Source organism: Trypanosoma cruzi, genomic scaffold (assembly GCF_000209065.1).
Source record: "Trypanosoma cruzi strain CL Brener 1047053516697 genomic scaffold, whole genome shotgun sequence".
Lineage (NCBI taxonomy): Eukaryota > Euglenozoa > Kinetoplastea > Trypanosomatida > Trypanosomatidae > Trypanosoma > Trypanosoma cruzi.
The window spans coordinates 289,015-301,027 of NW_001849550.1; the positions used below are offsets into that span (position 1 = coordinate 289,015).

General features: G+C 44.3%; 3 protein-coding genes across 3 annotated transcripts, besides 20 other annotated features; all 3 read right to left on the reverse strand.

The window, feature by feature from the left end:
* Window positions 1-12,013: part of a sequence feature (heterozygous, non-Esmeraldo-like haplotype) that runs on past the window's edge.
* Window positions 212-251: a microsatellite.
* Tc00.1047053510265.90 (hypothetical protein, conserved) lies at window positions 545-2,950 on the reverse strand (the record flags this gene model as incomplete). Its single annotated transcript, XM_808735.1, has 1 exon — window positions 545-2,950. One exon carries the CDS (start codon window positions 2,948-2,950, stop codon window positions 545-547), a length of 2,406 nt encoding a protein of 801 aa, XP_813828.1.
* Window positions 3,053-3,072: a microsatellite.
* Window positions 3,184-3,245: a sequence feature (A-rich).
* Window positions 3,409-3,439: a sequence feature (AT_rich).
* On the reverse strand, window positions 3,684-5,549 carry Tc00.1047053510265.100 (hypothetical protein, conserved; the record flags this gene model as incomplete). The annotated part of the gene is made up of 1 exon (XM_808736.1): window positions 3,684-5,549. The coding sequence occupies one exon, from the start codon at window positions 5,547-5,549 to the stop codon at window positions 3,684-3,686; it is 1,866 nt and encodes a 621-aa protein (XP_813829.1).
* Window positions 5,634-5,716: a sequence feature (A-rich).
* Window positions 5,781-5,816: a sequence feature (AT_rich).
* Window positions 6,264-6,286: a microsatellite.
* Window positions 6,355-6,375: a microsatellite.
* Window positions 6,418-6,447: a microsatellite.
* Window positions 6,813-6,837: a microsatellite.
* Window positions 7,381-7,406: a microsatellite.
* Window positions 7,511-7,536: a microsatellite.
* Window positions 8,575-8,606: a sequence feature (AT_rich).
* Window positions 9,355-9,384: a sequence feature (AT_rich).
* Window positions 9,448-9,486: a sequence feature (A-rich).
* Window positions 9,600-9,640: a microsatellite.
* Window positions 9,826-9,928: a sequence feature (A-rich).
* Window positions 10,005-10,029: a sequence feature (AT_rich).
* Window positions 10,276-10,300: a microsatellite.
* On the reverse strand, window positions 10,368-11,816 carry Tc00.1047053510265.110 (hypothetical protein, conserved; the record flags this gene model as incomplete). The annotated part of the gene is made up of 1 exon (XM_808737.1): window positions 10,368-11,816. The coding sequence occupies one exon, from the start codon at window positions 11,814-11,816 to the stop codon at window positions 10,368-10,370; it is 1,449 nt and encodes a 482-aa protein (XP_813830.1).

The following is a 12,013-nucleotide window of genomic DNA, read 5'->3' on the forward strand; positions in this document are numbered from 1 at the left end:
GCCACGGCATCAATAAAAAAATTCATAGAAAAAAAAGGAAAAAAAGGGCAAATGAATGACATGGCAGGGCATCCATAAAATGCAAAAAGCACAGTTTTTTTCTTCTTCTCACCAGCAGAAAGGCAATAAGAAAGAAAGAAAAAAAGAGGAAAAATTGAAAAGTTACCGGCAGAAAGTCAATTGAAATTCCACAAAAAGTTTCAACAAATACAAAAAAAAAAAAAAATAAAATAAAATAAAAAATAAAAAAACACGCACAACACAACAAATAACAACAACTAAAATGCTTTGTTTCTTTCTGTTGCCACCGTTCAATTCAAATCGTTCTATAAATGGTGCACTGTAAAAGACCAACCAACCAACAACCAAATATTTCATCTTCTTCCTCCCTCTTTGCTCATCCCCACTCCCAGATTCTTCTCCTTCCCGTCCCTCTCCTACCACACTTATGCGCATACCACCCAATGTATGCATGCGTGTTTATTCGTCGTGTGTAATTTGGAGGAAGGTCTATGCGTTGGGCCCTTTTTTTTTTTTCTTGACCCTACACACTAAATGAATCGCCCAGCGCCGAGAGGGTGAACAATGGTGCATTTGCGGGAGAAACAGCCACTGCGCCACGCCAACGACGCCCTGAACGACCAAGACAAAATAGAAAAATGTTCAACAAGGCATTCCCATAATCAGCATAGATGCAGCGAGAATTTTTCTTCCTTGCTTTGGAATGTAACACTGTCCCATCGTCTACTGGTAGTGTCACACCCTCTGTAATACCTTCTGGTGGTAGCCAAGGTGCACTAAAGGAGATGGTCGGAGGGAAGATGCTGACAAGACCGCCCTCACTGCCTGTTGCTGTGGGATTCGCTAATTCTAAGCATGTGGCACCGTTAGCGGCGGCGACCCACTGCCGCACGGCCACAAATGTCGCCATGATGGAAGCCACGAGGCCGTACTGAAGCAGCCACACGCCAAGATAATTCGCTTCCGTTGGTAATACATACTGCAGCCACGATACCCAGGGGCCGTAGTCTGCCACACCGAGGCGCGTTCCATCACGACAAGGCAATGCGTGAATAATTAAATTCCACAGTGATCCAACAACCCGGCTGGAAAAAGATGAATAGCGGGGGCATTGTAATCGCTCACTCGTTTGTTCCCAGGCCCAAAAAAATATAAGCCATTGAAAACACGCAGCGCTCGTGACAAACAGAAAGAACCATCCATGGTTACTCTCTGCGATGGGACACTCCAGGGCAATACTGTACCCGTCAAAGCGGCGAAAGAAAACATCGCGCTCATAACAATAAAAGGTACGAAGAGGAATCAACATGTGTTTTTCTATAGAAATGATGCGAGGATGTAACCAGCCGTATGCACGTTGCCTCATAATTGCCCAAACAGGAGAAGTCTTCAGTGACGACTCGGAAGGTTCATACGTGGAACGCATAGAAAGTAATTTGCACATGATGCAACTCAACATCATAAGGGAAAACAAAAACAACAGTAAAAATCCTTCCAATTCCGCCTTATTATTAAAAAAGAAGCCCCAAAATATACTCCCAGTGGGCTGGTAAACACTTTCAAGAGGATGATCCTTTAGTGCAATCTCATCGGTAGGATAAGAAGTAATGATCGGCACAAGACCCATCTTCGCCCAGGCGTATTGCTGCAGCAGCCAAAAGGACATTATGGCAAATAAACAACTTCCATCACGGTTTCTGAAGAGCCAAATGCCACGCGCGGATTCACCAAAACTGTTCCCAATACCCATTTTCTGTATGAAAGAAAGCTCTGGTTTACCTCCCTGGACGGGATATCCAAGAATTAACATCCAAAGTGAATTTCTAAAGAAAAAAATACCCAATACAATGTGACTTATCAACGGGGGAATAAATTTTAAAAGCAGGTACGAGAATGCCACATAAAAAATGCCTAAGAGTGACATAACCATGAAAATTGGCTCCTGAACCATCATTTTCACCGTACCACGTCGGCGCATTTGACGTACATTGATGTACCCACTTCCTGAAATTTCCATTGGCGAAAAGTCACTTTTGACAGAGAAGGTGCTGCCATTACGCTGGAAGATGGGGGCTTTCGTCAGCACATACACGGCCTCACGGTGATTTCTAAAACGTGCATATTGCAATGCCGTGTAGTTGTCCTTATCCGCCAAATCAGTACGAGCACCCCGTAAGACAAGGTACTCCAAAATCACCGCGTATCCTTCGCGGGCAGCCCAGAGAAGCGGGGTGCGTCCATTAAGGTCGGGCACATCTAAATCGAAGTGGCAATTTTCAACAAGGTACTGAAAAATAACCAGAGAGTTCGTGTAGGCTGCCCAATGCAACAGGGAATGACCTTCAAAATCCCGTTCTTGCGGGTCAATAGGATGTTGCTCGCACAACATCAATAATAGCGGAAGGTTATTTGCCTGTACGGCTGTAAAATACGCACTGTAGCCCTGATGGTCCTTTTGACGAGGGTCAGCGCCGTGATCCAGAAGGAAACGCGTCATTTCATATTGAACGCCTGTCACTGCCCAGTGTAGTGCGGTGTGGCCCAATCCATTAGCCGCATTGACTTTCACTCCCTGATCAACTAAAAATTTGGCGACGCCTAAATGACCACGAAGTGCGGACCACATAAGCAGAGTCGCATCATTTCCCTCAAAAAGAGCACGTCGATCCTTTACTTCATGGCCTTGCGCCCAGAATGTGATGACGTGAGCTAGACTACCGTAGACACAGGCTTCCTCAATGGTCGATGGGTTGTCGCGTCGCTGACGCTCCGCAGACTGCATCCATGGATGACGTGGCTGCCAGGGTTTATATAAACTCCCATCCATGTAAGGAAGGTAGGCGGGACGTGACTGTTGGTAGTACGTGTCGCACCCGGGAAAGTACACATCCAACCCAAGCTGCGTATTGGCATTATCAAGATTTACCATTTCTTTACTTTCCCCGCCCACCTGTCTCTCCCCCTCTGACTTTTTTTTTTAGTTTTATTACAATTTTTTATCGGCCAATGGCTTATGGCCGCTTTCCAGTACGAGAGAGAGAGAGAGAGAGATGTATATATTTTCGTTGTTACGAGTTTCAACTCAGTCTCCGTGGCGCAATAAAAAATAAAGCGTTTGTTGGAATATTTCCCTGTCGAATGGAGAACAAATACTCCCACACTAAACAAAAATAAAAGAGAAAAAGGAAAAGAAAAAGAAAAAGGCAGGGAAAAAGAAGATAAAATTCAACTTACCGCACATATACCCCCCCACGATACATAAGGTGTTCCTCCCCTCCCCAACGAGCAAATAACACGCAAAAAAAAAAAAAAATTGTTTTTGTCAATTAACACCACTTCCATGTCTACTCACACAATGTAAAATCTTTTTCTAATCTTGATCCTAACAAATATATATATTATTATTATTATTATTTTTGCACACAAATCTTATCTCTCGTATTTAATCTATTATAAATATATAACCATGCGTACGTATGCACACACACATACAATATATATATATATAAAACGGAGTAAAACGAAACCAGGCTTTGAAGCTGCCAGTAATTTCTGTTCCTCACCCCTCCGTCGTACAAGAAAAAAGGAAAAAGAAGTAAGAAGGGAAATAGAGAGACCGACGCGCCACTGACCCTTCTCATGTGTGAAAGCTGAGCCGGAGCTTAGTTGTATTGTCGTGCCCACTTCACAACGTCACTTGGATTCTTCAGGCGTGATGCGTACCTCCTCGGGTCCTCCTTCACGGAATCCGCAAGGTGCGCAAGAGCACGCTGCGTGTATTCATTTCCAAGTGCGTCGTACAGGCGGAGTTTCTCCTCCGAGCTAAGTGCCCGGGAGCCACCAATAAAACCCTCAACACAAAGCGGCTGCACGTACGCCACTTCACGTCTCGCGGAGCCGGGGAACTTCTCTTTTGGCTCATTTTCCCGGTTTTCCAACTCCTGCGATCGCGAGCACCACAATATGAAGCGAAGCAGTCTGGATGGATAAAATACATACGCCGTGGCAAGAAACACAATCGTTGCCTCACGGTTCTGCATCATCGCACACGCGACGGTTCCAAGTTGGGCCCACCGCAATGTCCATCGAGTCAGTGAAAAAAGATAACTTGCCCAAAAGAACTTCGCAAAGAAGCCACAGGCTACACCTACCAAAAGTAGTACGCACTTGAGGCAGAAAATCAGGTCAGACTCCTCATAATAGTTAAAATATGCGTAAAGAAACGCGGCATATGCACTCAACAGACTTTCAGCAAGGGCAGAGAAACCACCAACTGTTAAAAGTGCAAATAGACCAATCTTTCCAAGTGTCATATTTTGCAGCTTCCGAAATAGAAAGAGTAACACAAAACCAACCAACACAATGGTTCCGCCCATTCCAGCAAGCAATACCTGAAAGGCCGGAACATCCTCTATCCATGGCTGCAAGAACCGTATCAGGCAGAGAACAAGTATAATCTTCAGCCAAAAGACATCAAACAAAAGAAAATATTCTACGTGAATAACAAGTTCTTTTGCATGCGCAACGGCCAGACGAAGACACACGGGATTTGCGGCGGGCAATTGAGCTTCGTAAACGAACCGGTGCCGGCCATCCTTTCCAAGAAAAAGTGTTTCTGTTGATGCCATCGGCCGAGTGCCAAGCCACGCCGCCACCCATGACGGCAGCCACAGACTGCTTCTACCGTTTGGGCCAAGCTCCTCAAAAACATACACCGATCCCCCTTCTGCCGTTTCTAAAAACACGGGAGATACATCACCACCACCAGCTACACTCCTAACAGTAGCACTATAACCGCCATAACCAAAGAAAAGGGAAAGCAGGGCGCCAAGACCAATATTGCCCATCATACGTGAAATGAACGATACATCATTGGAAGCTTTTCGATAGGCCGCGAGCATTTCACCCAAGTTGCAGGTAAGGCGAACATCTTTGTTGGACGCATTTCCCTTCCCTTCAAACAACTCCGCTGTGGGTGCAAAGGAGGTGGCAAGAAGATGGTCAAAGACCGCGCGACTAAGGAGTTGGCTGCGGCTTTCCATTCCACCTGGAGGGTTTTCCACGTCAAAAGTGATTCGGAGTCGACGCTGGAAAAAAAATCGCTCCACAGCCGCTGGGTCGCCCCATGGATATGCAGAGAAACGATACAAAAATAGCTTGGCCCGAAGGAGAAATGATGCAACTCGGCTCTTTTTCAAATTCTTTGCCACAGGTTCCACATGCGACCCGGCGAGTCGAACGCGGTCTCGCAGAGGGCTCAATAATCGTCCCTCGGGAGAACCCAACAAAGTCGCCACTTCTGCACCAGGGCGAAGCAGACATGTGACGTTGGCGTCACCACCTACCACCTCCAATGGTGTCGTTGTGGGTGAATTCGCATAGTGCGCAGTTGGGCGGAACAGTCCCAAGTCACGACACTCCGGCAGCTGCTCCGCATTTCCCAATTGACAGAAAAATAACAGGACGAGCAGCTGTTCTAAAAAAAGAAACAAACACGGCGACATGTTGTGGCGTCTGGGGTGCCTCATTTCTAAAATAAAAGAAGCTGGAGGGAGGAATGTCACCCGGCAAAATAGAAGCTCCTTGCGTTTTCCTCTCTCCCCTCAGCAACTAAAAAAAAAAAAAAAAACAGAAATGAAACACACAATAAAACTTCAAACAAACAAAAACAGAGAGAAAAGAAAAAAAGGAGAAACGCCAAGGAGTCATCCACTCCCCCTCTATAAATTGCGGGCTGCGATCCAATTGCTCCACACCTGAAAAATAATAATAATAATAAATAAATAAATAATAATCCACACGCATGTATGCAGTTTATAAGGAGGTTCCCATACCATTTCCCCTTTCCTTCTGTTCGTTTCGCAACGCTCCTTTTCCCTTCTCAGTTCCCCTTCCACATGTGCCCTCCTTCCCCCCCTTCCACACCAGCAACGGACAGAAAAAGGTAAAAGAATCGAAAAAAGTCGAACAAACAAACAAGAAAAAAAAAAGACAACGACAACGACAACACCTCAAGCACATCGGCTCCCTGCTGCGTACACCTCAGCACTGTCTTTATGCTCTTGCGAAGGAAACACTTCAGTCCACCAACAGCCCCAAAAACAATTCCATTGGCGCCCGTGGGTGGATGTTGGAAAGTGGCTCCCACCTCTTCATTCTGTCCTCGCCATCCCTCCCCCACCAGAAAAAAAAGAGAAAAACCGGACCGTGCCGTCGTGAGACCAATGCTGGGAAAAGACGGTACACACACACACACACACACACAAGTACGTCAATTACGCCAATTCACAAATTCCATTCACAAGAACAAAGAAACACACAAAAAAGAGTGATGGTGGGGTGGGGTGGGGTGGGAGATATATATTTCTGTGTGTGTGGGTGTGGGGAAAAGAGTCCAAATAAATAAATAAATAAAAAATAAAAAAAGGAAACAAACACGAAGCATACGGCGGTAAATGTGCCGGTCTCTGTGGGTAAATATCTATCAGCAGGAGCAGGTGCCATTGAAATTTGTATGTAAAAAAGAGAGAAGTTTGGGGGGAAAGAAGTGTTCAACTGCAAAAGACAAATTTGCTTTTCGTGCCCTCCTCCTCCTCCTTCGTCCCTCTCTCTCCCTGCCGCGTCTCCGCCCCATCCACTGTTTTCTCCCTCTAACTTTTAAACAACAGTGTGACATCGATGGAGTCGTCGATCACACCACTCACGCACCCGAGAGAAAAAAAAAATAAAAGGATTTATCACACAGTGAGCCCACAACAACAAAAACAAAAGAAGAAGTGCAAAAAGAGAGAAAATAAATAACTAAATAAATAAATACATCTTCTATTGCAAAGTATCAAACACCAAAGTGCAAAGACACGTTTTACAAACACAAACAAACAAACAAAAAAAGGAACTGAAAAAACATCAAGAAAAAAAAAAAACGACGCCCTTTTATCCTTTTTTTCTTCTTTTCTTCAAATGTAAACGTGCGCATGCAGGCAACACATATATATGTATATATGAAAGAGGCCACACACACGCACCACTTGCCGTGTCTCCCTCTCTTTACTTCTCCCCTCCCCCCTGAGAGCTCCGTCATCACTTGATTCTCTCTTTCATCTTCTATCCACCCCTCCGTGTCCGCCTGATGCGCACACACGGGACGCATTGCTGTGAATACATCCGTGCGTGTTGTATTTGATGTCGGGCACATCTCTACGAGTGCGTCCATGCAAACAACAAAAGAACCGACTGTACAGCTGCAGAAGTCCCCCACCCCTCAGATGTCCACGCAAAGAAGAGTACCACACGGCTGCACTTCAATCAAAAAAGGAAGAATATAAAAATTTAAACCAAACATCAACACACAGAGACAAAAAATAAATAAATAAATAAATAAATAATAATTTGAATGGCCATTCTTTATTCCTTCCGTCATCTATGCCGCATGATACAAAAAAATTAACAAAAACAAAAGAGAAAAGAACACAAATATCCACCCGCTCTGTTTTTTTTTCTTTCTTTTTTTTTTTTAAAGAGAAGTAAACAAACAACAAACCAAAAACAAAGGAGAGAAAAAAAAAAAAATACACACATACAGAGAGAAAGATCATCATTTTGCCAATTTCTATAATTACAACAACAACAAAAAAAAAAAAAAAACGAAAGGAAGGAAGAAAGGGCGGTTATTTGTGAGAATCCCACAGAGCGGAAATGTAAAATAATAAAAATTGTAATAAGTGAAGGAAAAAAGGGTGTGAGAAGAAAGAAAGAATAAAAAAAAGTTGCTTGGAATCTTTTTCACCTCTTGGCTTTAATGCCGCCGTGTTATCATTTCCATTGAAGCATAAACCACCACTCTTCACCTCACGTGGTAATGGCAGGGAATTGTCCCTGAATCCCTCATTTCTGTGTAAACAAATGAACAAACATAAATATATTTCCCCTCATCTTCTCCAGTACACTTCTAATCCTGCACGATACGCTCGTCTCCAACGCCACCACCGCTGTCACAATTTTACGCGAGAGTCAGAGGACCCGTGCCATTCTAAAGTAATTGGTTTCCGGCTTGAACGGATGTTTGGAGCAGTCACGCCAGCTGGGCACTGAAAAAAAAAAAAAGGGCTCGTGCTCTTCTGCTGGATACTCAATGACGAATGGGACGTCTCACACGGCAAGAAACCAATGCAGACAAACAAATAAAGAAACCCCCCCCCCAAAAAAAGCCATACATATAATATAATACATGTATAGAAACCAGCTTCCTCTTAGAGCAGACATGCAATTGGAAGCGGTGGGAATGGCGGAGTTCCGCAGGCGTAAACATTTCCACAAAAAAAACCCGCGCAACGGAACGCCCACACACACACAAAAAAAAAAAAAAAGGCGCACAGCATGACAAGCACGCAAAAACTCCCAGCCAAAGCATGTAATGTCCGCCGTTCACTCACAAACAACAGCTGCGGAAGCCACAAGGAAAAAAAAAAGATATGAACGGAAACCAAAAATCATACCTTTTCTTCGCATCCATAAAAAATAACACACGCGCCAAGCGCAAACACACAACAAACCAAAAAAAAAAAAAAAAAATAAATAATTAAAAACGCCCCGTTAAATATTTAAAAATAAAACAGGAAAACAAACAAACATCTCACCATGTTGGGTAAATACCGGGCTCGAATAGCACCGGCTGGAGACTGTGGGAGTGACACACCTGCGCATATTTCTGTTGCTCCTCGTTGAGGACGGCGCAGTGTGCACAGAGTCGATGGTAGCCACCTGTCGTGCCGCGGTGAACCGTTAAAAGCTTGGGGCGTAATACAACAACAAGAAAAACACACACACACAAAAAAAAGAAAGATGTGAAAGCAAAGGAAACCATAATTAATAGAAATGGGCACAAAAAAAAACCCTAAAGACTTTTTTATGTCAATTTATTTCTTTTCTCTTTCAGTCTATCTCTCCGTGTAGAACAAATACTCATCATACGTTTCTTCTCCGTATTTCTCTGGTTCGGGTACATCAAACACGAGGCGTCAGAAACCTCCTCCTCATAACTCTTTCTCCTGGTACAACAACAAAAAAAAAAAAAGAGGGCGCAAACACACACACACACAAAAAAAAAAAATACCCCACACGCCAAAAAACAAACAAACAATCAGTTTTTTTTTTTTTTCTTCTTCTTCCCTTTAAGGTGGGTATTCTAGAGATGCGTGTGCATGAACACCCACGCCCATTGACTGCAGTGTCTTAAAAAAAAAGGAAAAAACCATTCTCCCCATTATGAAACAGCGCGCACCCAAAGTCTGCGTATGTATGCAATCAGGCATGCACCGAATAACGCACGCGTCCATATAAATAAATATAAACATATAAATATATGTAGATGTAGGTACGTGTTCACGCGCACAGACATGATGTTTACCTGAACAAGGAATGGCAAATAAACAACAACAAAAATAATAATAATAATAAAAAAAGAAAAGAAGAGGAGGCGTGGGCCTACCATCCCTCCCCTATTTAAGTATGTAAATGCAATAAATTCTCTTTTGTATATGCGTACAATTCTAATTCATTTGTGTTTCCTCTCTTTTTTCTCTCTCTCTCTGTCTCTCTCTCTGTCTGTCTGTCTGTCTGTGTCTTCTTCTCTTTCACAAATAAACCCCTTCTCTGCACGCATATACGTTTCGGTCATATGAGAATTAGAAACTCAAAAAAAATAATAATCGAGAAGAGCGCACCGCATCCACGCAAAAACAACCTCCCCCCTTTCCTCAAAGCAAAAATGGATGGGGCCTCACCACGGCAAATCACGCACCCGGTAAGAAGAAAATAATAATAAAAAAAAGAAAAAACAAACAATCCTCACATACAAACAAATAAAACACACACACACACAGAGAGAGAAGTAAAAAAAAAAAAAAAACCGATCCATCCATCCATCCAAAAGGAGGTCCATAGAGGCGGTTGGGAAATTTGTAAGCAAAAGAATGCGTAGCGCGTAAAAAAAAAAATAATAATATTAAACCAAAAAAAAAGAAAAAGAGAGTGGGAGTGGGAGTGGGTGACACTGCAGAGCGGGAAAAGTTAACAGAAAAATAATAGCCACACAGGAATACCTCGCCTCCTCCCCCGCGTTTCCCGTCAGTGGACAAACGAAAATCTAAACGTCCTGGAGATCACCCTTCCACCACTCCGGATGGTTGAGTATTTTGTTCTGATGATCCCCACTTTCTTTCCCCTCCCTTCCCCCTCTTTTGCCTTTCAAGCCACATTTTATTTTATTTTTTTTTATTTTTTCTTCTCCTTCTGTCCCTTCTATGTCCGTGTTTTCTGACTCCGTTCTCCGCCTCGTCCCCAACAAATTACCAGCGGAGAACAAACGGTGGCCTGTCGTAACTTTCTCCTTCCCGCAAACGTCGCTCTAATGCTTCCATGGGGTAGCGAAGTCGCACCTCGTGCCATTTATTCACTGCACTTATCAGTTCCTTGTACTCCGTCTCATCGGCGTTTTCGCAGACACGGTAACGTAAGAGGAGAGAACACCACTCCGCATCATTCGGGGTCCATTCAGGGGTTTTTTTCTGACGGCTTCTTCCAATAGAACCCCCTCGGGGAAATGCCGCGCCGTTTGTTAACGACGCTGTGGTTGACGCGGCGGCTGCGTTTTTCCAGACACCAATCCTTTCTTCGTGTGAGTTTGGAACCGCTGCCCTGTCGCTGAGAACTGTGGCAAATATATTCCTCTCCGGTGTACAAAAAGGGGCTGTAGGGATGAACGCAGGGAAGGTATCGGCATCGCGACACTCATCCAGGAAAGGACAGTCATCTTGATGATTTTGAACGTTTCCTCGACCAAAACGACTCCCTTCTGCGTCAATGTCCCGTCGGTAGATAAAATTTCCCTCCGCCGTTACGCCCACGACTTCGTCATCCTCGTGGTGTGATAAAGCAGCATCATCGTCTACGTCATGGCTTTTTCGTTCTCTGTCGTCCATTTCCCAAGCAGCAACAATATCCGCAGAAGAATCCGTGGGGACACCACGGAACTTAACGTCACTGTCGCTCATACCCCTCTCGGCACCTTGGCTTGGATCTGCCATGGCATCAAAAACAAAACAGGGAGACTGCACGCCTTCAATTGTTTCCTCTTGTTTCTCCGTTTCAATCAATCCTTCCTGTCCGTCCTCTATACCCTGCTGCTGCCGCTGCTGCTGTGAATTCCAGTAGCAGTTCATAAAAGGGCAGTTTTTCAATTTCGTTGTGGTTTCCACCACGGATGAAACATGATTAACCTCGTCTCCCGAAGCCAACGAGGCCGAAGACCGTACCGAGGGAAATACAAAAGATTTTGCACGTCGGAAAAATTTAATTGGTGAGCCGTTAGCTGGCGTGGAGAGAAAAGAAGACATTGCATCATCGTCATACCCAATGGAAAGGCTGTTTTTTGGCGATGCTGCTGAGTTTGTTGTCCACGAAGAAGAGACTTGTGGTTCCGGACTTTCATTGGCGGAACTCCGCATCTCTCTAAAAGCCAAAGCAGCATGCAGACGCATTACCGCAGGGTCCTGGTACCGTCTACGCGAAAGAAGAGCAATAGGCGGCTGCATGAAGCATTTTCCCAGTTCATCACACAAATTATGTGAAATAACCGGCGGGAAGCTTGACCCACGATGCATACTGTCATCATGGCTGTCTGTTCTGCTGTTGTCACCGTTGTTTGCGCCATGGCCAAATGGACAAGCAGCTGGGCAGTCCAAATGTATTGGTGAAGCCGTGCTGAAAGCAGATGCCGTCGTCTCCATATTTGTCATCGTTCTCCCTGATGTATTTCTCTCAACGTTGAAAATGGGCACCAAGAAAGTCCCACACAATTACAAGCCCGAGTGAAAACACACGCACACAAACACACACACAATATATATATAAAATAATCCGTGAAGGAAAAAAAAAAAGACACAGCACGCAAGCTCTCTACGCCTCGGTGTACCAGAATATTTATAATATATGT